Raw genomic sequence first — 25,698 nt, forward strand, 5'->3', positions numbered from 1 at the left:
TAATATTCACCATTTTGTTTTTGGGGGGAAGGGAAGGGAGGAGGGGGCCCTTGGGTAATTTTGAAGGCCAAAGAGTCGAACATATTGTACATATGCTGATGTATGATGAATCGGCTCACTAAGAAGGCAGTTCATAAATTCCACCCTACATTCATTTCTCTCTCTTCAGACCCAGATGCTACACTCTGTCAAGCGTATCTACCACTTCTTGTGCTCGATCTCCGTAACGCGCGATCCCTTATGATTCAGCTCGACCGTTAGGGTACCAGGCTCCGGTTCTTCAACAGCTAGAACTATATCGAAGCGGCGGTATTTCGTACGGCGAAGAACCTCGACCACGCCAGCGTTCTCGACAGACAGTTGTATTGGGCTTGTGGTCGTGAACCACCCAACAGTCAGGGAAGGGTTGGACCGCCCATCCCAAGGCTCACAGATGCTCGTTAGAGAATGCTGCTACAGTGCGGTCATTTGAAATTTAGGAAAAAGAGTGCATGATAGCGGACACAAGTATATCATCAAAGTCAGTGCGAAGTGGTTCGTCACAAGGTCGCTTGAGTTTTGAGCTCAACTCCGAATCAATTGCGAGCTTTTCCTGTGTTGCATCCCCAGCTCTATCAGTCATGGCTTATATAACCAAAAGCTGTAATCAGCTTCACCGACTTCGAAAGAAGGCCCCTGGCTTAGTTCGATTTGATTGCGACTGTGCTTTGCTTGCAGGTCACACCAGAGCTGGAAAGCACCGTCTTCCCGTCGTCTGTTCCCCGAAAACGAGAAGAATTCTTCCGGGTCTTCAAGAATGATTCGCCATGAGACGAGGTCAGCAACTATATGATTTGCTGTAAGGAAACAGAGCTGTGAGCCTTTGATGTTGAACAGGGCTCCTGCAAGCATTGACCTCTCTTGAAAACTAAGCCAAAATTCTATTGTTCAGGAATGGACGAACAGTATGCGCTATGTTTCTTTTGACAGTCATGCTTCCCTTCCAAGAGCTTAGAGCTTCGGCGTCAGGGTTCATTTTCGCTTAGCCTCCGATGACTTCACGCAAGCAAAGTTTGACTTTAGGAGGAACCGAGGCATTCCATGTCCGTATCTCTATCACGTCTTCTTGACTGATTATCTCAATACCGGCAACCTTCTCGATACATTGAACACGACGCTGGCCAAATGAAATGGGCCAATTGATTCAAGATGCGCTGCATTTGCTTTGGGTCAATGGCTCGGGCGTCATAGTTGGCCTTGACCTCCAAACCATCAGGTACAACGACACATTCCACATTCAATGCAGAAATGAAGAATATTGGTGATTCGGCCTCGACATGACAGCTGTACATCGCGGTGTTCTGATCCCAATCGACTAAGTTTGTATGACTATGATGTTCTAAAAGCTGCAGGTCGTACAAAATCCATCACATAATCTTCTAATATTTTGCAAGCCCGTATATTCCAAGAGCATCATGTCAACGTACTGGTTTTGCACTTCTTGAAGGCTCTCTACCAGTGTTCCTCCAAGGCGGAAGGTATTGATTGATGTACGCTACTTTACAGGACATTGGGAATTTCTGGCGTGTACGACAGCTTCTGTCACACGTGACCAGGTAGAGATGGACTTCCCATGAGTCCTTCATCCCACTCAGGAGACTGCCATGCGATATGTTCTATGCGATTGCTATGAGACCCGCTAACGCGCAGTCCCACGGGGAGGAATCCTCATATCACCCTTCTCCTCGCGGAAATTCTTCGCTGAAGCCTCTTTTCGTGGACCTTCCTCAAACATAAAGCTGACAGCTCGACCTGCGACAAAGTCTCAGCTATGTCATATGCGTCGTAAGCAGCATGTTTGAAGAAGTATGTAGTTGGTAGCTATCTAAGTGTGATGAGCTATGAGAATTCTACCCATGTGGGGTGGCGCAAATCTGATTAGGCTAGCTAGCGTACAGCGGAGGGAGGTTTTTATGTTCAAACAATCAGTCTCCGTAGTCTTGCATATGCAACAAGGCATTGGTGCTACCACTAGCACCAGATACATCCCAGAATCAATGCGATCAGTCATTCCTCGCCGAATGAGGGAGAACACCGTGCGTATGTTGGGGGTGTTGATACTCGGTTGGCACATGCACTCGATGTCATCAGAGTGCTGAATGGTTGTTGATGGATAGGTGGAGAGCAGCACGCGCAGCGCATGAACTTGGGGATATCCAATCATTTTTTCAACCATGCAAGTATCAGCCCAAGGCTGCATATTCACTTTCATGTCCGAATATAGCGGATGAAGATAGGCAGGAGATCCGCTGTGCTGAGCCCCGTTATCACTGCACTGATCCCTTCGTCTTCCCCTCGATGCTTGAGTCCCCTCCGATTTGAATCTAGGGCTGATTCGACAGTCACCAGTACCATCTATAGCCACGAGAAGACTCTTGAAGCAACACCAGCCTTGTATCTATCGCTTGCTCCCTTTCATCTTTTTTTTCCTTTCTTTCGGACATTATCCAAATCAAAGCCTTGGATCCAAGATTCGACGATGGACAGGGCGGTACTTAGAGTCCGGACTAGAGGTCAAGTCACCTGAAAGTCCAGATGTCGCTCCTCAATCAGATCGAAACAAGTACTATACAGGAGGTCCTGTCTCTGGTCTGCCGGATCAGTCTACTCAGTTTCAAGCAAAGAGTCAAGGCCGATCGAGAAGCATTTTGGTGTTAGCAGTAATGGCTATCGTATGTCTGGCCGTCGCAATTGGTGCAGGACTCGGTGCAGGTCTGGCAGCCCAACATAAGTCGACTTCATCACGGCAGGCCAATTTTCATAACCTGCTTCTTATCCGTTCATGTCTTCAAACATTCAATTCTTCTAACTAGTTCCGCACCCGTTGACAGCACCGAGGCGAGTAACGCATCTGCTACCATCATACAGTCCGACATCGTCACCACGATTACCTCAACGTCACCTACTCTCCCATCCTCAACCTGTCCTATCGCCAACGACTCCACTTACATTGCAACCAACAAGCCCCTCCCAACAATAGCTTCGAAGTTCCGATTGCAACCCACTGAAACAAGCTTCTCGTTCGAAATGCTCTGCAACACCAACCTGGCCGTAGAAAGCTCTGTCATAGACATAGAGCTCATCACTAATGTCTCTATCCTCAACGAGTGCTCGGATGTATGCACGTTATACAGCCTCCAAACGAGGTAGGAACACTTCCTCGCGTACGCGTGCACAGGAGTTGCGTTAGGGACTGGGGCCAATCTGCAGCAAGCAGGTGATACATCACCTATTTGTTGTCTGAAGAGTAACGTCACGCTGGAATCACCGAACGAGACTGCGACATGGCCTGGTCATGATGGGGGTGTTTTGTTGCTCCAACCTGCGCCGACTGGTATACCTGGGGTTGAAAAGCTAAGGTTCCAACGGCTTGTGCTCTTTGAGGGACCCCTATCTCTTCATGCGTTCACCCTTGGGCTTTTTTGTAGGGTGCAAATGCTCCGGTATGATTGGTGACTCGATCTGCCATTACTTGTTTTCTACTCATGGGAATGCACACGTCACGGGTATATGGGCATAGCTGAATTTGTGATTGGCCCATCTCAACGCCGTGGTAAGCAGACCTAAAGAAACATATTCTCGCACCTCAGCGTCAAAAACCTTTCATATATGTACGGCGTAGATCGAAATTAGTAATAGTAGCTATACATTGACGTGAGCGAATAAGATAAAAGGACGCATAAGTCAACTAGACAAAGTGACCTTGTTGTAGGTACCCAGTTCAACAAGAAGTAGCCAGGAGGCTTTACCAAGGCTTGAGTCATCGCAAGGCAAAATGGGGCACACCAGGGCGCAGGAAGATGGTTGATGCATATCCACTAGAGCTGCATTGGACTTCAGCTAGATAGCGTCCAATGATTGTTGAATCCGACTCACCATTGTACGAAGCCCAGCCACTCTCTAAAACCGCAGCTGGCGAAACAGATCTATTTTCAACAATAAGTTTGGGAAAGAACTCTCCCACTCCTTACATTTATATAGATAGTCACACAGGTGACAGAGACGCCCCATTGCAATCTTGTTCTACATTAGCGATTATCTTGACCAATGTCTGCAGACCTCTCACATCCAAAGGCCCCATTCAGCGCAAAGGCGGCCGTTTTCCCTTGTCTGATTCTAACCACCCTCGTTAGTTGCCTTCTGCTGGGATTGACCTGGTCCAATTGGTACAATGACGGCTTCCTCTACAACGTCCAGAATATACGTCGAGCTACCATCCAGATCATCGTTCAAGTTCTTTCCACTGTCTTGGCTGGTCTCCAATCACTTTCCCTCTCTACCCTGATCATACATGACACTAAACTGAGAATTGGACGCAAACCGATGACACTTGATACGTTAATGTTCAGAATGCTTTACAATTTAAGAGCCTTGACTTCGACCTACCATTCAGACATACTGTGTCTCTTCTGGTCTTGCTCGTTGCCATTCAATTTCCCTCCGCTTTGTGGGCCGGTGCTCTTACGCCCGTCTCAACCAATGTAGAGGTCATTCGACAGTACCAAGTCCCTCGTTATAGTCGCCCCTCGGCGTCATTTTGGGACCACCTATGCGCGCCCGCCGGTAGTAGTGACTGTACCAGTATTGGGACTGAGTACCCGAACATAACGAGACAAGGCACTTTCACGTATCGCCCATGGAGAGGTAAGTACGTGCTATCATCTCCCACGATCACTACTAACCCTATCGCATCTCAGATTCTAGTGGCGTGCTCCTCAATTCTGTAGCTTCGGCGTCAAGTCGCAATTCATCGACATCCAAACACTCCACACTGAACGGATTTTCGTTCACTTACCACGGTCGGTCTTACGGTGCAGCATCATCTGTTGGCCCGATCGATAGATTAGCAGACTCTCTCTCTCTCTCTCTCCGAGCAAGAATGTCAACATATCCCAAACCAATGGCTACAAATTTGAGGAAACAGGTTATCTTTCCAACGTCGACTGCTATTACAACGAGTATAGCAATGTCACAATCAAAACTGCGACCAACAACGAGGAAGTCTACGTATTGGTTCACGGCGACACTCCGAACATATTCTGGCCAACGGGAACCCTATCCACAGGCCAAATCCCTCGGCTCCCATAGATATCAAGAGCGCCATTCTTGGAGCTTCGGCTGGAGGCACCGCCTTGTCAGATGCGGCCGATGCTCGGACAGATGAAGCGGCAGATCGGGGCGCGGGAGCCTTAAGGGCTGTCGTGGGACCGAGGGAAGGGTTGACGACGATTACGTTGGGGCAGGGTGTTGTCAAGTAATGGCTCATTTCCTATTGTTAAAATGATGTAGTACAATTTTAAATCGGGCTGCTCTGGATCACAGCATATCCTTAGTATATGCTCAGTATATTCGGACAGGTCGAGTCGCGTATGCTCAGGGTGTGCCGACCGCTGCCGAGCTCCTTTCCAACCAGATCCTAATAACTGTCGTGGTTTTACAGATTGCCTGTGCACACCATCTGCACAGGGGGTCTTGTGGCACATGCGGAACCGTACTTTTAAACCATGTCAGCGAGGTGGGTGAGGTTTCTGGGTACTATAGCTTAGATTCTGTCACTTAGCATTGCTGGATTCGTGCAGGGCAAGACAGACGAGCATTGGGCGATGCGTACAGATTTTCTTGTCGGTAGATTGCCGAAGATGGAGAAAGAGTTATTCATGAACTTCAAGCCTCAATGGGTGCCGAAGCTGTTACGTGATGTCCTCAGTCTTAGCCACGTCCCAGGCTTCGACGTTGCAGCTGCGGCTCAGAATCGACTTATAGAAAAAGGCAACGGAGCAAAGAGATTCGATCTGTCGCTGACGGGCGATAGAGACTACTTGAAAATACTCGTATCTACCAATCTAGCTTGAAAAAGGTCGTAGTCATCAACAACAGTTCTGACGCTATCTTCTGGAGCAGATAAAGTCTCAGCCCTACGCCTTGGCGCCGTCTCGAAAATTGTACCATTATTTGAAATCTGCCACTTCAATCATTTACAACAACGAGAAGTTGCTCAAGATGCCCAAACCGGTCGCTCAGAATGGCCAGAAGAAAGACACAGTGTCATGTGCAAGATGTCACACTGCGGAGACAGCTTTGGTGGTGCGGACAGAGCATCTTTGCAGGTGCGTTCGTAAGCGAAATCCTGCTCAGCTTCATGTTGAGCTCATTTTCCAAGGGAGTGCTTTATGAGATATGTTGCAACCAAAGTCCTGAAAAGGCTGGAGACCAACAAGCTGCGTGGGGGCTTCAAGGATCCGCAAAGGACTCTGCTAGTTCCCATTTCATTTGGAGTATCATCCATCGCTCTGTTGCACGTGCTTGATCAGCAGCTCAGTAATAGGGCGGAGACAGGCCGTCATGCTGGATACAACCTTCACGTCCTGTTTGTGGAACAGTCCGTAGTGCTTGGGCAGCCGTCTTCCCTTGAATCATTGGACGTGCTCAAGCAGAGGTACCCTTCTCACACTTACACAGTAATCTCGCTGGAAGACTGCTTTGATTACAGCATTGGCTTCGACACGTCAGCATCCGCTGATGCGTTGACGAATGGTTCTATCGCTCTGGACAAGCGGACTTGCTTGAAGCACATCTTGTCATCTGTTCCTTCGGCAACATCAAGAGTCGATATGATTGAAATACTACGGCGTCGACTGATCCTGGCATTTGCAAAAGCACACGCCTGTGATAGCATACTTTTCGGCGATTCGACTACTCGATTGGCAGAAAAGACACTCTCGGAGACGGCCAAAGGCAGAGCTATCGCTCTTCCATGGCTGACAGCTGATGGATCGTCCTCTGACGGCACTAGTTGCACATACCCGCTGAGAGATCTGCTAAGAAAGGAACTCGGATCTTATGTGAGCATGACCTCACCTCCACTGACTCCACTGATCTGTGAGGCTCCATTTCAACGGCCCACATCGTCCAAGGATACTACTATAGATGGCCTCATGACTCAGTACTTCGAGTCTGTCGAACAGAACTACCCAAGCATTGTCGCGAACGTGGTACGAACTGCAGGCAGACTAGTGGCACCTTCAACGTCTGAGGGTACGAATACATGCGCTCTTTGTGGATATCCAATTGTGAACGAGGCATGGGGTGGAGACCAGTTGGACTCTGGAGTACCACAAGTGGCTGATAGCAACGGGTCCGAATACGGCAATTCTTTTTGCTATGGCTGTGCGCGAACAGTCTGAGAAGTTCGACCAGAGAATAGGGAATATGTTGGATTATCACTTCGATGACCTCAGCAGAGCTTCAATAGAAGCCCATCTGTCACTAAAAGACCATCACCTTGCTCGTCAGGATGGAGAGCTCTCGAACGCTGATCTCATAAGCACGGCTGACACAGAAGAGATCAACATAACCACCGGATGCAGCCACGCCAGCAAAGTCAAAGGACTTCAGTTCCCGCACCATGTCCCAAGCCTTCCTCGTCGCCTGCGGGAGTCTAGCAGTAGACTCGTCATCTTAGTGGGACAAACCACGCATGACATCCTCCTGAGAAGGCATCTTCCAAAAGGCGAAAATCGGCCGTCTCCCGAAATTATCCAAACACGATCTTAGAGACCGAAGCGAAGCCGATGTGTTTGCCAAATCGATCGTAGGTACCCAACCGATATGGTCCCTAATCCGCAGCTTCGCACGGGTTCCGACAACGCTTCCACTCACTCTCCTGGAGGCGTATGACAAGGCACATATTGCGTGCGAATTGACGATGTATGCGAATCGGTGGACGGAACCGCATGGAGTCAGACTACCAACACTAGTCGAGATCCCCGTGTTACCAACTTTGCCACCTTGCTAGCAGTGAGCAACGCAGCTGGAGACGACGGGCAGAATCCTCCTTTCCATGTGGATGTCGCCGCCCTCTTGTTCGGTGATCTTCACGGCGGTAGTCATTTGGGCGCACGGGCTTTTCATTTCCCTACCTATGTTCAGATGTCGATCTGGCGAGCTTGCGGCATCACCTTGTGTACAACCCCTATTGTAATGGGCATACCGTGGCTACTGAATCATCCGTGGATAGAATCGACGCTTGAGACGGACGCCGGTGGGACTTTTCTGCTGATTGAATCAGTCTGGTTCGACCTCCTATCCCTATGCGAGGCTTTTTCTTTTGGCGGAACCGTCAGTGGGTCTGAGGAGTCCGGTGAATGGGAGTCACAAGCCTGTTGATTGAACGCAATTTTTACCGCATATTCTACAGCCCCCCTGGGTTTCGGTACATGGGTATCGCCACTAGATAGGGATGAGATGGGTGAACTGAACTAAAATACTGCGTTTATTGGAGTAGGGAATGAAACCATAGCAGGTCTTCCTCGTTCCAACTATCCTTCTTCAAGATCTAGAATTGTGTCACCAGAAGTCATGCTGTCAACGCCAGTCCGAAAATCTTGCATTGCAAAGACAACGGCTGTTTGCGTTGGTGTGCTACAACGAGTGCCAGCCGTGTCAGGCCATGCGATAGCATTTTGGCAGAAGAGTTTGTAAACGGAACACTTTGATTTATGGCATGATTATTATTCACTACCAGTACATCTGACCGTTAGGATCAGCAAACAATATCGCTAGGAAATCATGATGCAATGCACGCTTCGAATGCTCAGGGGTATCATATCGCATGTAGCTCTATCAGAAATGACCACCGCGCTCTTGCACTGAATGCTTTGGCCGAGACGGGCGGGCCGGTGCGACCTCTTCCATTGACATCGCCACGTCCTGACCGCCCTGCGGTGCCCCTCGACGTCGAAAGAAATTGCCACCACTTTTCTTCGGCTGAGCCTGGACCACTGGCGCTCGCGCGTTTGCTTCTGGCCTAGGGTCCTGACGTAGATCATTCGCTGTGATATATCTCGGAGGCTGATGAGTTGGAGGTTCGGAGTGGGGATGTCCGTTGGTCGCTGCAATGTGACGTCCATTGGTGCCCGTATGCTGATATCCAGTCGTTCTCCCGACTTTCTCTGCATCCCGTCCCGTTTTAGCGGCGTGGTCTACGCGCTTCAAAAGCATTGCCTCTAGTGCATTTGCGTTCTTGACATTGAATTTCATCATACTGTCAACGATGTCTCCACCGATGGGCAGCAGGCCGATGACAAAGCCTCCCAACAGGTTGGACACCATAACAGCCCTCAATTTCTTCCTGTCGGGACCTTTGGAAACGCTGGAGCTGGGTAGGACGACGAGCACAAAGCTTAAAGCGCTACCAACGAAGTCACCAGCCCTGAGAAGTGGTCAGTATAACTCATATAGCTATGATCATGAGGTCGAGCTCACCCAGGAATCAATTCGATGAACGTGTTGACACCAATCTTGTAGCCGACCACAGGGAGGCGGATGCCGTTATCTAAAAACCTCGCGCTTGCGACGACGCTTGAGAGGATCTTGGCATCTTTCTCTGGTACTCCCATGTACTCATAGTACGCACTGTCCTTGCGGTGGTTGTTGGCAATTTCGTGGTCATTTAGGAAGAAGACCAGTTGCCCGTCCTCCTTCTTCTTTTCGATCTTTGCGCCCCGGTAGTGAGCATTGTCCTTTGCAGTGGTCAGTGAAGGTAGGTAGAAGTAATAGTTGATGTGGCGCCTTACCACGCTCCTTATTGTAGGATCTTGGTGAGCACTCTTGCCGCCAAACTTTTGAAAAGCGCCCTTGCCGGCCTTCCAAGCCATGTTGCCTGACATGTTGGACTTTGAATTAAGATGTGCGAGCGTCTGAATGATTTTGGAGAGGTATGTGAAGTATGAAAAGAGAAGAAAGAAGAGAGCAGAAGGCCGGATTTTGTAGTTCTTGACGACAAAAGAAGCGCGCTTCAATTGAGAACAAAGACTTCCCCACTCACAGATGGCCCGTGATACATTGATGAGTGCGCGCGCGTTAGAAATCTATTGTAGGATTGAAGCGGTCGAGGGGAAGATTAGCTTTGGTAGAAGAGAGGATAGGAGTCATAGGACCCTTTTGTTTTATATTCGTACATTTTGTTTGTCGCAGATCTTGTTTGGGGAAAACATGTCATTCGCGTTCATTCTTGGTGGCAAGACGCTAATGTAACGTATAGCAGCGGCTGCTCCCGTGCAGCGCTTGCGGACTATTTTGAATTATGAACAGCAATTCCCTGTTACTCCTTGTTACATATTAGAAACGCTGATGATGCAACTGCCTGTATTATCGACATATTGCGCCTCTCTCTTTTTCTCTCTGCTCCCTGGGCAAGCTTGTAGACTTCAACTTTAAGTGGCAATCGTCATACGTATCCCCTCGGACACCGAGGATTCCCCGGCCTCTGGTGCCACACATGCACAGCCACCGCTAAAAACGCCCGCCCGGCTATTCACTTTGGAGATCTCCCCCAACCTCGCGCCAGCGCATTCGCCGAATCATCAAACATACTCGTTGAAAACACTCATTCATTATCCACTTCACTGCCTACCCATAGCCTATTGTTCATTCTAGATTCATAAATCATATTTGCTGGCCCTTCCCTTCCGCGTCAGTATTGTGGCTGTACATGTTGGTTTTCCTTGTCAGCTTCGTCACAAAACAGCTTGCTGTCATCAGCTAGCTAGCTCTCATTGCACACCTTCGGCCGCTTTGCCGATCCACTCACGATAGGCAGAGATATGCTTGGGTGGGGAGACCAAGATGACAGAGAAGAAGATGCAGCTAGTCGATTGTAAGTCTGCCTGGCCTCCATTCAACACGGCGTTTGCGAGCATCCTCCGCATGGTAATTATTGCGCGATATGTCTCAAGCACCGTTCTGGAGTCACTATCTCCTCAAGCCAATGATAACATCCTGTATGCTGACTATGAACCTGCTCAGGGCTGGATGACTTATGCGTACGCTTCATAATCAACCTCCCTAAAGAAGAGCTCGAATCCGTTGAGCGAATATGCTTTCAAGTAGAAGAAGCACAATGGTTTTACGAGGACTTCATCCGTCCTCTGGACCCGGACCTGCCTTCTCTCAATCTCAGAAATTTCTGCCTCCTCATATTCCAGCACTGCCCAATGTTCTCGTCATACTCGACATATCACCATGCTCAGGCATTTTCGGAGTTTCTGGCGTATAAGACACGTGTACCGGTGCGGGGAGCTATAATGCTCAATGAACAAATGGATTCGGTAGTATTGGTCAAAGGGTGGAAGAAAGGCGCCAACTGGAGTTTTCCTAGGGGAAAGATCAACAAAGATGAGCCGGATTTGGATTGTGCGGTCAGAGAAGTTTACGAGGAAACGGGATACGACATCAAAGCGGCGGGTCTGGTTGGTAGCGAGGAGGAGACGAAACACATCGAAGTCACGATGAGGGAACAGCATATGCGGCTCTACGTCTTCCGAGGAGTCCCCACGGACACATACTTTGAGCCGCGCACGAGGAAAGAGATCAGCAAGATTGGGTGGTACAAATTGTCGGATTTACCGACCATCAGGAAGAAGAAACAGCAGCAGGAGGGCAAAGGCGAGGATCTTGCGGTCAACGCGAATAAGTTCTACATGGTGGCGCCGTTCCTGGTGCCCTTGAAAAAATGGATTTCAGCACAGAGAAAGCTGGAGAAAGCCAAACAATCAAACGGCACAGTTGCCAACGCTATTGCTATAGACGAAGAGCCAGTTCACATTGCGAACCACGAGGTTGAAGAGAGCACTGTACTGCACCCATCCAGTGAAAAGTTAGGGAGGCTACTCGACAGTCTTCGGCAATCGGCTTTACCAACCAAGACGAGTGATCTTCCTGAAGCGTCTGGACTTCCTGTTGGCCCAAAGGACATGGCCGCTCAATTGAAGTCAGTCCTCGGTGTCCCATCAACGCAGCCTGCGGACTCCGTGGCGGAAGCGGCAGCAGCAGAACCGCTTTCGACAAGCAGGACGGAAAATCAAAAGTCGAATGCTTTGCTTGCTTTATTGCGGGGCGGTCCTGCCGCACAATTGAATCAAATTCCGCAGACCCCATTCGAACAAGTAATCGAAAGTCCACCTCCGCCTGCGTCTCCCCCTCGCCCACATCAACAACCGCCACGCATCTCTTCGCTATCTCCTCCACCTACACTCCATTTTCCAACAACTCACGATCGACCTACTATGGCGTCCTCTCTGGCCATCGGACAGCCTGCGATGATGCCTCAGGCCCCAGTCGGCCAATCGCTGCAACCTCCACTGGTCAGACCTATCCCACCACCACAGCAGCCGGCTCAGCTTGTTCCTCGAGCTTCTACTCTTCGTCAAAAGAAGCCAGTCCCCATAGTAAATTCCAAACAGCAGACTCTTGCTCCTTATCAACGCACTGGCGATCCTCAATTCGCCCAGTACTCTCAAGTACCCGGTAACAACGCTCCATCAATACCTCCAGCCAGCAAACTACCACCACCGAAGCTCACAGCACAATCTTCTGCACTTCTCAATCTCTTCAAGGATAGGCCGCCAGCTAAGACCCCAATCGCGGATGGCGACATTAAGATGTCAGGGAAAGTCGAGTCACAGACAGCACCTGCAAATCCATCTGCAAATGTTGCCCAAATGCTAGACATTCTCGAAGGCCATGGAAAATTTGCAAGCCCGGCGAGTCAGAAAAGGCCAGACATGGTCCAAGCACCAATTTGGATTGACAAACCCAAATCAGAGCATCATGACAAGCTGCTGAGCTTATTTCGTAGTCCATCAATTCCAGCTGCAGAGCCAGTGAAGCCGGCAGCAAATTCCTTGCAGCCGCCATCTGGGCCGGTGGAGCTCTCTGCACAACCGATGACCCCTGGACACTCTAGAGAACCCTCTCGAGCTGACATACTACCTCAAGAGCAAGCGGCGAAGATAGTTCGAAATGGATCGGCCAAAGCCCACAAACAACCGCGACAAGACACTTCCAAGGCAGACAATCCACCTGTGTCTGCCACGGTCAAGGGTCCTCTAAATGTTCCCCAATTCGATATGCTTGCCAAAGCGGCGAAAGAAGCGAAACATACTGCTCACGGCAATAGCCATAAGGATTCACCCGGAAAGTCACCAGTCATCATTCTAGCTCGACCATCGAGTTCGAATGCCCATCCTCAAGCACCTCTCAGCTTGACTGATGCCAATACTCCCACACCACCACCAAAACAGCAGAAAGCCGCTGTTGCTCCCAAACTGCAGACTCTCATATCTCCTATCAAGACTATGCCTCCTACGCCCGATCTCAAAGGCCATGCCGTACCACCCAAACCATTCCACCCTCAGATCCTCCGCCGCCCACCACACGCTGAAGACGCCAATGAACCTTCTCCCATCCAACCACTTCCTTCACCAAAACACAGTCTCCTCGCCAACCGCACTACTCAACCAACCGATCACAAGAAATCCCTCCTATCCCTATTCACGAAACCCTCGCCAATCGTCTCTCCCGCACTGACCGCTCCATCTAGCGCCATCGACCCGGCAAGCTTCATAAGTCCGCTATCAGAGAAACCAACACCGCGCGAGCAAGCTGATGCAGCTTTTGCGAAACTGACGCGCGATGTTGGAGGCTTCTCGCAGAAACCCACCGCGCCACCTGTTTCATCGTCAAGAGCCAGTAGCGTCAATGCCATTGTTGCGGGTATGGGAGGCAAAGAGAGAGTGACAGGTGGTACGAAGACACCGACGCCTAGGACTACGCCCGTAGATCGGAGCTTTTTGCTTGGGTATTTGGAGGATGTTGCGAAGGGTGGGAGATGAAGAAGGGGGATGTGGTTTTGGTAGAGTACGAGGGGGGTGGGGTTAAAGTTTGTTGGTATTGGGATTGCCGTAGAGGTCTGCTAGAGGTAGTCCTCCTGCTTAATCGGAAAGAGGGATTTGACTCTGGGCGATGCGGTGACACCTCTGAATTTGCTCCGATTGAACAACGGCCCCTTTTATTGGGTGAGACACAACAGATACAGAAACTCCCAGATAAAATCTGCGAACTTCTGAATCTACAACAGAAATATTACACATCCTATCCAATTTCAAACCCCAACTCGACAACCCAATTAATTACCTCCTCCTCCTCCTCCTCCATCCACCGCCAACCCCTCACTCAACCCTCCCTCTCCGCCCTCCTCTCCTCCCTCCTCCGCCTCTCCAACCGATCCAAATCGCCAAACCCAAACTCCACCCTCCCCCTCCTCCCCGCCCTCTCCTTCTGCCCTCTCGTACTCCTCGCCGGTCCCGTCACAACCTCTTCTCGATCCGCGACGCGCACATACGGCCGACGAGATTTGGGTTTGGGATTCTTGTGCGGTCGCAATTTCCGGGCATTGGGACGGCGCTTCGCGCTTTGGCCTTTACCGGAGGGGTGGGGGTCGGATGATGGTCCCGTAGCGGCCGAGGCTTCGGCACCGGGGGTTCGGTGGGTGGAGTTCGCGCTGTTGGAGTCTTCTTGCTTGATCGTACGCTTCGCGGACGGACGGCGAGGTGCGGCGGGTCCAGCGGTCCTTTGGGGAGCATCGCCCGCTTGAGCGGTGTTGGATACTGTTACGGTAGCCGAGCCCCTGGTGGAAGGGCGGCTAGGCGGAGGAGTCCCTTGCGCGGTTCTGGGCCTCGAACCTCGTCGGCCTGTTCCTGGTTGGGGCGGTACGGGAAGGCGGATGAAAGGGTTCACACCTGGGGGACCTGGTGGAGGTGAACGGAAAGGGTCTGGTGTAAGACGAGCTGGGTCAACGTAGAGACGTCCAATTGATCCTGCGGATGGGTCGATCTCGGTGGAAGATTGGCTCGGCTCATTGTTGGAACTCCTAGGAATAGGTCCTGTGGTTAGTTAGCATTTTCAATACTGGCATGTGAATTGAAGTAAGATTACTTGATGGCCCGCCTTCCGAGTCGTCTGAGTTGGGAGACCTAGATCTGTCACGGTATGTCTGCTCAGGAAATTTGGGCGCGACTGGAGTGTAGATTGGACTATTGGCTGGCGAATCATCTGATGTATTGTCTGCCATACTAAGAAACTTCGGCCTTCCAAAGTGGTGCGGAAAAAAACAAGAGTAGAAGAGAGTGCCCAACCTATTTGAGCGATCATCCGCAGCAGCAACAGGAATGTATTCCAACTGTTTGCGGGATGGAAGCACATTATATGTTGAGAACAATGGCATAAATTAGAGACGAAACTGAATTGTTTGCTTGCGGAAGAGACCTTTGGAGAGACAATGTCTTCACCAACAAGGGCCGAGCAGTCAGTCCTGAAACCGGAAGGTAAACACAAAGAGAATGCATTGGACTTTTCCTTCGCCAAATTTGTCTTAGACGCATATCGCATGAAGCAAAGTGCGTCTTTCATGAATCTCAACTCCTTGTCTTGCGTCTGATAGTTGCCATTAGCATCATAACGGGCTTTGAGTCTCAAATGCTGAAATAGGAGCGCCAAGGGGCCAGGGTCCAGGAGAATAAAAAGGCCTTGGTAAGAATTGAGCAAGCAGACAATGAGTGTTGCACTGAGTCTATTGAAGCCAAGGAGGCAAATTCCAAGTCTCGACAGACAGGGCTACCACGGATTCCTTCCTGACACTAACCTATCCGCAACCGAGTAGGCGATCTTGTACCGCTGAGAATCTTCTCTACGCGGGGGCGCTGGCTAATTGAGCTGTCAGCTTTGTCGCTGGACTAGGCTGGAGTATCCTACATCTGTAGCCGAACGGTCAACTCCGCCCAGCGGTGTAGGCTCGTTATGCGTCAAGTCCTCCTCGGTCTTTGGCTGATTCATTGGAGGAACCTGAGGAGCCACTGCAGAAGCCACTCGAGGGGCTGGCTGGCGTATGTCGGGACCAAGGATGGAGGACGGCTCGCTCACTAGGGTTTTGCCGGTCAACGGCCCATTTGCGGTCGATGCTGCAGTAGGATTATGGTAGGTGCCCGGATCGTTATTCTCATCATTTTGGCGAGCCTGCTCGTACATTCCTTTGATGATTTTCATCTCGTGATCCAGATCCAGCTGGCAGTCCAGCTGAGCAAAGTCTCGCTCCCTCTGCTCGATGTATTCTCGCACCTTGCGGAGAGTACATTGATATTGACGTAAGCGGTTGGGTAAGCCTGAGCCCTTCGTGAATGTGAGAATGGCTGCAATGACGGTGTTCGCTGCACCGAGGACCGTGATCTGGATATGCGACCCACCGCCAGCGCCAAGAGCGGTCAAAGCTGACGCAAAGATCACCTGGGTAAGGAGACACGCGTTGATGACAAGAGCGCTGGAATAGTACTGCAGCTTAGCTTTGTGTTCCTCTGTTGAGACTCGATTGTAAATGCCGAGATTTGGAGCTGGCCGTCTCGAAGCTCGAGGGCTCAGTTCAAGAACATCGCTGATGCCGACCTGCTCGCGGAAGACACTGAGTCTATCGGTGCTACCAGCCTTTTCCAGGTCCCGGTCGAACGTTGGCGTTGGCTTGTGATATGTCAATTCAGGCTCGGTCTCGCCCATCTTGGAAACACATCCAAGAAAGGTGGTAGAAGGGGCTAAAGGCTAGATACTGGTGAAGGGGATCTCCGAAGGGATATCTTAGAGGTAGAAATATGCATCCGTTGAAAGAATGTTAGGTTGAGAGCGCGGTGTGAAACAAAATACAGGTACTGTACTTGTAGAGAGATTGGACTAGCGAGACGTTGTGGTTTAGCATTTTAACTGGTAGTACTTGCTCTCTAAGCAATCAAAGGTTGAGAAAGAACGCCTGCGCCGGACATAATGGAAACATTCGGGTGCACGAGACTACTAGACAGTAACGGGCTCTTCTCCACCGCCTTGAGATCATCCTGCCAGCGTCATCTGATGAGCAACGTTTTGTGAACAAAGAAATGCATGTTTGAGAATTTGTTACTTTCCTTTCGTTAGACAAGCCACACGAGAGACGAAGCGGCAGGGCGAAAGCAGAGACATTGCGCGCAGCCGATCTAGCAGCTGTAAGATATGACACAGGTCATTGTTGAGCGGTACTGGGTTCCAACAATTGCATGAGGGACGTGTGAAGACGGTTAGTACAGATGTCAGAATTTACTAGTCGTGATAATACAGCACGCTAGTAATATATATAACTAAAATTACATCCCGAGTCCACGATCTCTCCGCTCTCCCACCAACCAGCGCGCCATGCCTCCACGTACATCTTCGCTCTTCTCCGAATCTCTTTACCATTATCGCAGAGCTCTCCCACGTCTATCCCGTAGCCATACTACCATCTCCTCGCCGAACCCGCCCGTCCCCCTACATACCGCATGCGCTCAGCTCCCCACTCGCCGCCTCGTCTCGCTCCGCGGCCATGATGCATCCCGCTTCTTGCAAGGTCTTACAACACAAAACATCCCTAGTCAATATATGAGGTCCTGCTTCTACAGCGCCTTTCTGAATGCCTCAGGGAGAGTTCTGCACGATGTATTCATATATCCGGACGCGGATGCGGAGAGGGAAGAACCGGGTTTCTTAATCGAGGTCGACGCAAACGAGGTGGAAGCGTTGGCGAGACATCTGAAGCGGTATAAACTACGAGCGAAAGTGGGGATCAGAGTAATTGACGAAGGAGAGCTGAGCATCTGGGCAACCTGGGGAAAGCAGTCACCGTCCGGAGCCGACTCGAGAACGGGCGGCTTAGACCAGCGAGCGCCAGATATGGGGGAGAGGGTCATAGTGTCTGGGGACCGTAAGCTTGAGGGCTCAGGAACGCAAGTTGAGGGCGGCAGCTACGATATAAGGCGGATGATGATGGGGGTAGCAGAGGGCCAAGGAGAGATACTTAAAGAGTCAGCGTTACCGCAAGAGAGTAATATTGATTTTATGGGTGGGATTGATTTTCGGAAAGGCTGTTATGTGGGCCAGGAGTTGACAATTCGGACGCATCATACGGGCGTTGTCAGGAAGAGGATACTACCCGTACAGATATACCCTACTGAAGGGGACTCGAAACCGCCGGACGGTTTGAGGTATGATGCAAATATGAAGATACGATTGCCGCCTAGGGGAGCGAATATCAGTAGGGTGGATAAGAAAGGGAGGAGCGCAGGCAAATGGCTAAGTGGTATGGGTAATATTGGATTGGCATTATGTCGGCTAGAGATTATGACGGATACGGTGCTGACGGGGGAGGGCAGTCAGTGGAGTCCAGAGCATGAGTTCAAGGTGGCGTGGGAACCAGAAGAGGGAAGGGAGGGGGGAGAGGTAAGGGTGAAGGCTTTTGTGCCCAGTTGGCATCAGAGTAGAGCTGAGGGTCAGAAGCTGCATCGAAGTTGATGCACATGAAGATATAAGCAGAAGAAATGACTGTCCAAATTTCAGATTCGGTGCTGCGAAAAGCTGGGTATCTCTGTAACGCCTGTGCGCCAACGCTAATTTTCAGATGCAATGCTCTTGCTGTCGTGTTCATGCCTGCTTTGCCTCAGCGGCATCGTCTTCCCTGTCCTGCCGCTCTATCTCGGCGGCCAATCGTTTCTTCTCTGCGTTCTTCAGCCGTATCATTGTCATCTCTTCAAGGCTAGGACTATTAACCCCCAGCCCTTTGCCAAAAGGTGAGCCTTTCGGCGTATTGAACGCTGCGGATGAGAAGGACGCGAAAGATGGCATCTTCTTAAGCCCACCATCACCTGCTTTAGGCGAAGCTGCGGGTGTGGATGCTTGGCTGTCAAAGCCGGAGAACGCATATGTGCTTTTGGTCCGACCATCCGGCGTGGGCGTTGCCGGTGCGGAGGCCCTGTTGTCTTGGTGTGCAGTTATGAAGTCAGGCTCCCTGTTAGCGGCCCAGAACACGGAGTCGAATGTTCGCCATTCAGGACCATTTTGTTTTGGAAAGTCTTCCACTGCAGCATGCGCGCCGACAACTGATTTGTACTGTATCATGCAGACTACGGCGAGCTGCTTCTTTTGCTTCTTTCCGAGCCGGAGCATCTTTGAATTGAGCAAGTCCGCGCTTTCGATGGAGCCAAATTGCGAGAATAAGTTTCTGACGCCTTCCGCTGTTATGGAGCCCCCTTCGCCTTCGACCGGCCACCGTACTTTTACGGTCCGATCGATCTCAGACACAGTCGACTGGGAAGTGCTTGCTCTATTCATGTGGCTACTGCTCGAGCCGGGCGTCGGTGCTGCAGCGTCAGCGTTCTCGGCTTCATTCCGCATATCCCTTCTCAGCGCATCCTCCCTCTCCTTTCTCCTTCTCTTCCCATCCTCAGCCAACCTCCGTATCTCTCTCTCCAGCTTCTCTTCGTCACCTTCATCTTCCTCCCTAGGTCTCTTGACACCACGTTCCCTCGCCTCCAAGTCATCTTTCATCTGCCTCCTTCTGCCCTCAAATAAATCATTTTGCCTCTTTCTCTGTAATCTAGCACTGCGGGCATTATCGTAGATAGCCTTGCTTGCCGGATCAGATAGCAGATCATATCCAATTTGCGCAAGGTGAAACTTCTCCTTGGCGACTGGATCGTTGCCGACTTTGTCAGGATGATATTTGAGTGCTGTTCTTCGCCATGCTCGGTCGATATCTTTCTGGGAAGTCTCGAAGGTGACGCCTAGGAGGTCGTAGAAGTCAGTATCGGATGTGGCATAGATCTTGAGGTCGTCCGAAGGCATGGTAACCCTGGATAACTAGTGCTACGGTCCCACAAGGAGCAAGGTTGTCGTCCGCAGAAAGCAATCTGAGGCAGGAGTTCGACCCAGAGTTTACGAGAGAAAAGAAAGCCGCTCAGCCCTGTGGCACGGTAATAAACGTTTAGCGCCAAAAACGAGACGCGTATCATAACCAACGTTACGGAATACGGATAGACGAGCCAGAACCATCAGGATCCGTACCCGTCGAAAGCCTACCAGGTAGGTATGAAACGCCGTAGGTATACCAGCTGTGCACTCAGCGTGCTAACAAAACCTTACCGTCCTTCCCTATGGCAAGGGACGCGGTCGCGTTCATCGCAGCTTCATGACTCGGGCAAGAAAATGGCAATATCAGCCACCGTCAATAGCCGTTGACGAAAGCTTCTACAGGCATTACTATCCGCATTGATACTTTCGCATTGTAGTCAGCCTCTCAGCCTCGCATGTACACAGCCAGACACCACCGCGCTGGTCTGTGACCATGGCATGAGTGACGCCGGGGTTTACTGTACAGGACTCAGCCGGCCAGAGAGCTTTTCAGACTCTCCCCGAGCACAGTCATCGAAGCTGGAACTCAGAAACTGCCCTTACAAGTCGGAAGCTGTTTTTTTGCGGTTTTATGGTCTCCAGGAAACCTTCACGCCATTGAGGCTCGAACGCCAGCCCCTTTGTCAAGGACACTTTACTACAGCAACCTCTCCGTGGCATGTAGCCTCCATCAAAGGCGTACTACCACCTTTGTCTTCCGCCTCCAGGTCCGCAATGTCAATGTCGCACTCCCATGGCCCTTCTCCGCCGCCCAAGAAAGTGCGGTTATTCCTCCCTTGTTAATGGCATTGACGTCTGCCCATCATAGCGCCTGTGTGGCCCCGTTCTACCGCGTAAACAAGTGCACTCTTTGCTCCCTTGTCCGTAGCATTAGTGTCCGACCCTCCTTGAAGCAAAGTCTTCATTGCATCTGTGTGGTCGCATTTCGCCGCGTAAAGAAGTGCAATCGTTCTTCCATTGTTAGAAGCATCAACTTTCTGCATCTGATTGAAGCAAGATCGTGATAAGTTGCCAAACAGCAACGCGTAATGCAGTGCTTTGTGCTTCATGTTGTCTGCAGCACATTTGCACCATTGCGAAGCACAATCTCAACAAATTCTTGATGCCCATTGAAGCTTGTCACAGGCAGTGGCGGCAACCCCGAAATAGCATCCCTCGCATCTAGTTCTGCCCCTGCTTCCAAGAGCTAAAGAACAAGATATTTAAACCCACATGCTATAGCGTACCGCAACGGCGCTGCTTGCTGTTCATCGTCTTTCCCTCTACGTCCGTCCTACACCTGAGCAGAGTTGTTATCGTGGTTTGGACCTTCGGTTCTTCACGAGCAAAGGCAAGGTAATGGAGAGCGTCCGCCACTCTGGCGCTCCTAAAGTAAGACTTGCGCTTTTGCCAATAGCAGCTTAACCGCTTGAACTTGGCCGTTGAGTGTGGCTGTATGGAGGGCTTTTCCTTCACTGCCAAACACGAGGTCCAATTGCACATCCTGGCTCAAGAGGTATCCGATGGCGTTCAAAAGTTCACACTCAGATGCGGTATGTAGTGGAGTTGATGTAAGGTAGTGCTTAGCTTTTCTTAGGCTCCCCACTGCTCTCTCAAAATTTATTATCTGCAGTCGAACCAGAGCATCCATCGACTGGCGGTAGGATCCAAGAATGGTTCACAATAGTGGCTAGCTCCCGAGAGGTTTCTAGCAAGGAAACAGTGCTGGTGCCACGAATCAGCTGGATACCTCAGAAAAGCGTGATTCGTCGATGACTTGAATATCTTTTTTTTGGGTGAACGGTCGTCCCGGTATGGATCCTCGTAGCATAAGTAGGTCAGACACATTTGAGCGATTACCTCATTCGTGTGGGTAGGAGTCTTGCCCATAGGCTCTTTTTTACACAATAGGATAACGTTTTCAGTCTTCAACAGGAATTCCTTCGCAGAGGAATGGACGAACTAGACAGTCATCTCCGCTATGGAACAGTCGACAACTTGACCGCGGATTTCAATCAGCTATCTGCATGGCTTGCGTATGGTCTCATTGGCATAGAACTCATTCCAAGCATCTGGCAAGTCATCTTTAGGGACTGAGCCCGACATGTCGTCGATATCGACCAAGAGGCCTCTGTAAGCTCTCGTACCTAAGTGGTCTGCATCGAAAGAGCACTCATTGTAGAAGGGAGAGTACGCGGTCTATTTCATCGTCTGGAAGCTCGGTGATGCCTTTCAAACCTCTTTTATACGTTTGTTCCAGTCCAGCTGGCGTTCCCAATATTACTCGCTGTAGCTGCTTCGTACTTTTTCCGGCCGCTAGGTGATCATACAAAAGTCGAATCCACAAAAACTTTCCATCGCATTTCTCTCAGGCTGCCTGTGCAAGATCTTCTAAAAATTCTCCAGGCTTATTGGGTAGCCGAGCCGCAGCTACACTGTCAGCGAAGGACTTGATGCCATCCTTCGTATCAGCCGGTGTTATCTGTTAGTCCGAGGACATTCGATCACGATTCGAAGTACAAATTCCTGCAGACCGCTCGTTCGGCTAGGATTGCTTGCATCCTGCCAACCTCTCATGAACTCACCCTGAACCTCCGGACTTCCCCAGCAAGTCATCAAAACGCGGTTTCCAAGATCTCGGCCAGCTGATGCGGGAACCCAGCCCGCTCGTCTGTTATAGATTGCTTTGTATCATCTTAGGTATTCCGTAGGCATCCGTCGACAGCGAAGAAACACGACCGGATAGCAAGACTCAACTTTCGAAAGATGGACCACAAGTCCACCTCAGAAGCGGTGCGGTCGTTCTGGCTCCGGCGTTAGTTGGTATGCTTCGTTGCTACCTCATGTTTCACAACGACTGGGCTATCCATGATCGAAGTACGGCCTGAAGATGTTGTTTAGTGTCAGTTCCACGTATTATTAAAGAAGTAGCACACTGGTCCTTCAGCGTTGTGACGTAGAGACTCTACTAGGCTTGCATGAAGTATCGTCTCACCAAATCCCAAGGATCTTTGAAACGTCGGGTTCACGGTCGACAGCTCTCCACAACTGGAATACAGACCGCTGGAACTTCCATTCGCTGCGACTGTCTCTGGTAGCACACCTGCTGGATGAGTTTCACACCCGCTGGTCGTAGTCTGATTTCGTGGTCTTGAAGGATATCGCAGTGCAGAGACCACTATGGAAAGTCAATCAAAAGGATTCCTATTGATGCCTTCTATCTTTCTACATAATAATAGGAGCGCAAGCACACCCTCCATAGTTCAGTACTACCCATCCTCTCGAAGCCCTCACCCCTTCAAATCCAACTCCCTTCTCACATACCTTCCATACACTCCATCCGTCGCCGTCGCACTCGCCGTCTCCACCACCTGATCCCCCTCTGGTGGCACACTCGTAATGGGCGCCGTAATCGCTGCTGTATAGCTTAACAGCGAGCTTCCATTCCCCGTAACGGTCGGAATCGCGACATATGGCTCAGTATGTGTCGCATTGACCGTTCCATTCGTCTCGTAACTCCCCGTCACCACCGTCTCGCCAGTCGCAATGTCCAAGTTCCCGAGCACACGGCTGAACATAGCCAGTGAAGCGATCGGCTGGTAGAACGGGACTTCATGACCTGCTTCATATATACGCATGAAGCTGTAATTCCCATATTGCCGCACTTCGCCATACTCAGTCCCGTCAACGACAAAGGGCGCGTAGCCTGCAGCGCGGAATTCTGCCGAGTGCGTGTAATCAATTTGGAGGGAGACGGCCTGCCCGCCGAACCAGTTGCAGATGTAGTCAGCATCGCCGTGGTACATAGCTACACGAACGGAGTTGTCCAGAATCATTTCGAGGTCTGTGAGGAAATTTGGGTAAACGAAGTCGCCCGTTTTTTGGAAGGCGTAATAAACATCGGTGTTGGAGTCTGTGTAATTTAAGTTGACGCCCAGGGCGGCTTGGGTGGAAGCGAGGTTGAGATAGTCGACAAAGTAAGTAGGGGGTGTGGGATCACTGTAGGGGTGACGGATGCTGTAAAATAATTAGCTGACCATCCAGGCATCAAGTATGAAGACAGTCTCTTACTCGTAGACTCCGCGGCCGCTGTACATGTAGTAGGGGGATTCGACGTTGGTCCTGCACTGGTCGGTGGCTTGAAAGCATGTTTGCATTCCCACGTCTGTTGACCTGTTTACTTGTTCGCATTCTACACATTGATCAAGACAACCACCGATCATGTAGCAGGCGAACTTCATGTACTCGTAAACAGTGTCATTGACAGCTTTGATCCCGTAGGTATTGTTCACAGCGAATTCAGGATACCAAGGGGCTTGAATTGACTCAGAAATGATGCCGTTGCCAATGCCTAGAGTATCGAAGATAAGGGGCGTGCCGGTCGTCGTGCCATTAGCAATCAGCTCGTTCTGGTCGTAGAAGTAGTTGTAGAATGCAGGGCCATAATGACCACCGTACGACTCGGTCCACAGGTTGAACGTCTTACTGGCGACCTTGCCGTCCAATTGAGGGAGAGCACTGAGAAAGCCTTGAAGAACATGCCATGTAGCGACAGCAGCGAGATCTGTCGTGCTGAGCTCTGTAGCGTTGATCACCGGCCATTCTCCTGTCACTCCGTAGCTCGAGTTCTCTTGCTCGCCGGTGTACGGATTAAAGCTACCGGCCTCTTCTTCAGAGTAGGAGAAGCCCACTCCGAGTGGCTGGGAAATGAACAGCATGTTCGATACTTCGCTCCACGAGTTTTCGTTCACGACGGTGGTTAGATTCTGGGTGACGTTGCACGGTCCGAGTTCTACGTACTCTGTTCAGCATGATATGTTCAAAACACCCACAGCTTCGTAATGTGTATACCTTGGAAGAGGCCAATTAAAGAGTCACTACCGGGACCACCATTCAACCACAGCGTAAGGGGCGCCGTTTCTGGATTGTTTCGCGCTTCGAAGAACCAAAAGAATGTGTGTGAAGTTGGAGAGAGGTCGACATAGCCAGCGTATGATCCGACACCAGGAGTCGTTTCACAGACGCCAGCCTTGCCAGGCTCTTTGTAGCGAATGGTTACGCCTGTGGGCGATTTGATAGTAGTCACGTCAGTGGCATTGGCAGGGATTTGTCTGGGTTCCAGGCTTGGTACAGCATTCACTGTAGTGGAAATAGAAAAAAGCAAGCCCACTGCGAGCGCAGTGAACTTAGGCCTTTGAAAAAACATTTTGGGTAGGAATAATACTTGTCAAAGCTGTATAGACGTCAAAGAGGATGGGAGTTAATGGGTGCAGGAAATATATAAAGCCCTGGCCCAACCTTCTGGTGTGCCCTGATGTGGAGCTCGGTGACAGCATGACGCTGACTCGCGTCTTGGCTCCATCATTGTGCGTCTTTTTTCTCCAGGGAAGGAGCAACGAGAACAGATTTAGTACCTGCCTAGATGAGACCTAGGCTATGTTGAGGTCCCCTGCTGAACGGGCGACTGCATATTGTCCTGAGACGCGATAGGGACAATGGCTGAGAAAGACGCATGCGAGAGCTGTTTTCCCAGGAAGCAGATGGATCGCCGCATGGGATCTTGAATCTCGCAATCCTGGAGGCACCCCTGCGGTGCCGAATAAGGAAGGTGGTAGCCGTCTACCGGAAGTCCTTTCCCCGCGGTGGACGAGGAATTGCTGCCTGCGCCATTGCTCTAACGAAAGGCAGGAGGAAATGACTTCATGTTGCAGGTATCGAGGCAATGCGGAGAGGAAAAAGGAAACACCATCTTTTCTGCAAGGGTAAGAGACGCTCAAACGCAGCCACACGTATTTTTACTGCAAAGCAATAGTAGCAGCAACACAATCCTAGATAATGTTAACCAAGGGAACATCCAAATACCTTCGGACAGATAGTTGATAGAGTATGCGCCTCAGCGTTTGATGAAACATCCCAATGATGAAGTGCAGCACGTGATCACGTGCCGCACCAGAACACGTTTCCTAATCACCCCATTTTTTGTTCTTGTTCCATCACAAAACTACCTCAATCACTACACAGCTTCTACCAGGTACCCCTGCAACCCCTCAAAAGTACCAGCATCCTACACTTACACGTTCTCAGCTCTTCCTATCCTTCTCCCTC

General features: G+C 50.5%; 11 protein-coding genes across 11 annotated transcripts; 5 read left to right on the plus strand and 6 right to left on the minus strand.

Moving 5' to 3' along the window:
- Positions 1-198: 198 nt before the first annotated feature.
- HO173_010214 (uncharacterized protein) lies at positions 199-622 on the minus strand (the record flags this gene model as incomplete). Its single annotated transcript, XM_037312100.1, has 2 exons — positions 199-453; positions 506-622. The coding sequence occupies 2 exons, from the start codon at positions 620-622 to the stop codon at positions 199-201; spliced, it is 372 nt and encodes a 123-aa protein (XP_037160894.1).
- A 5,056-nt stretch (positions 623-5,678) lies between these two features.
- Positions 5,679-7,223, plus strand: HO173_010215 (uncharacterized protein; the record flags this gene model as incomplete). Its single annotated transcript, XM_037312101.1, has 3 exons — positions 5,679-5,870; positions 5,941-6,146; positions 6,200-7,223. The coding sequence occupies 3 exons, from the start codon at positions 5,679-5,681 to the stop codon at positions 7,221-7,223; spliced, it is 1,422 nt and encodes a 473-aa protein (XP_037160895.1).
- A 25-nt stretch (positions 7,224-7,248) lies between these two features.
- Positions 7,249-7,593, plus strand: HO173_010216 (uncharacterized protein; the record flags this gene model as incomplete). Its single annotated transcript, XM_037312102.1, has 1 exon — positions 7,249-7,593. One exon carries the CDS (start codon positions 7,249-7,251, stop codon positions 7,591-7,593), a length of 345 nt encoding a protein of 114 aa, XP_037160896.1.
- Positions 7,594-7,647: 54 nt separating this feature from the next.
- Positions 7,648-8,205, plus strand: HO173_010217 (uncharacterized protein; the record flags this gene model as incomplete). Its single annotated transcript, XM_037312103.1, has 2 exons — positions 7,648-7,710; positions 7,783-8,205. 2 exons carry the CDS (start codon positions 7,648-7,650, stop codon positions 8,203-8,205), a joined length of 486 nt encoding a protein of 161 aa, XP_037160897.1.
- A 456-nt stretch (positions 8,206-8,661) lies between these two features.
- On the minus strand, positions 8,662-9,707 carry HO173_010218 (uncharacterized protein; the record flags this gene model as incomplete). Its single annotated transcript, XM_037312104.1, has 3 exons — positions 8,662-9,250; positions 9,304-9,560; positions 9,615-9,707. The coding sequence occupies 3 exons, from the start codon at positions 9,705-9,707 to the stop codon at positions 8,662-8,664; spliced, it is 939 nt and encodes a 312-aa protein (XP_037160898.1).
- A 973-nt stretch (positions 9,708-10,680) lies between these two features.
- Positions 10,681-13,712, plus strand: HO173_010219 (uncharacterized protein; the record flags this gene model as incomplete). The annotated part of the gene is made up of 2 exons (XM_037312105.1): positions 10,681-10,696; positions 10,846-13,712. The coding sequence occupies 2 exons, from the start codon at positions 10,681-10,683 to the stop codon at positions 13,710-13,712; spliced, it is 2,883 nt and encodes a 960-aa protein (XP_037160899.1).
- A 340-nt stretch (positions 13,713-14,052) lies between these two features.
- On the minus strand, positions 14,053-14,950 carry HO173_010220 (uncharacterized protein; the record flags this gene model as incomplete). The annotated part of the gene is made up of 2 exons (XM_037312106.1): positions 14,053-14,762; positions 14,815-14,950. 2 exons carry the CDS (start codon positions 14,948-14,950, stop codon positions 14,053-14,055), a joined length of 846 nt encoding a protein of 281 aa, XP_037160900.1.
- Positions 14,951-15,492: 542 nt separating this feature from the next.
- HO173_010221 (uncharacterized protein) lies at positions 15,493-16,422 on the minus strand (the record flags this gene model as incomplete). Its single annotated transcript, XM_037312107.1, has 2 exons — positions 15,493-15,582; positions 15,631-16,422. 2 exons carry the CDS (start codon positions 16,420-16,422, stop codon positions 15,493-15,495), a joined length of 882 nt encoding a protein of 293 aa, XP_037160901.1.
- Positions 16,423-17,085: 663 nt separating this feature from the next.
- On the plus strand, positions 17,086-18,219 carry HO173_010222 (uncharacterized protein; the record flags this gene model as incomplete). Its single annotated transcript, XM_037312108.1, has 1 exon — positions 17,086-18,219. One exon carries the CDS (start codon positions 17,086-17,088, stop codon positions 18,217-18,219), a length of 1,134 nt encoding a protein of 377 aa, XP_037160902.1.
- Positions 18,220-18,348: 129 nt separating this feature from the next.
- On the minus strand, positions 18,349-19,548 carry HO173_010223 (uncharacterized protein; the record flags this gene model as incomplete). Its single annotated transcript, XM_037312109.1, has 1 exon — positions 18,349-19,548. The coding sequence occupies one exon, from the start codon at positions 19,546-19,548 to the stop codon at positions 18,349-18,351; it is 1,200 nt and encodes a 399-aa protein (XP_037160903.1).
- Positions 19,549-22,883: 3,335 nt separating this feature from the next.
- Positions 22,884-24,799, minus strand: HO173_010224 (uncharacterized protein; the record flags this gene model as incomplete). Its single annotated transcript, XM_037312110.1, has 3 exons — positions 22,884-23,610; positions 23,665-24,385; positions 24,445-24,799. 3 exons carry the CDS (start codon positions 24,797-24,799, stop codon positions 22,884-22,886), a joined length of 1,803 nt encoding a protein of 600 aa, XP_037160904.1.
- Positions 24,800-25,698: the final 899 nt, after the last annotated feature.

The sequence above is a fragment of the Letharia columbiana genome, assembly GCF_014066305.1.
Source record: "Letharia columbiana isolate WasteWater2 chromosome Unknown Sc0000047_s0, whole genome shotgun sequence".
Taxonomy (NCBI): Eukaryota; Fungi; Ascomycota; class Lecanoromycetes; order Lecanorales; family Parmeliaceae; genus Letharia; species Letharia columbiana.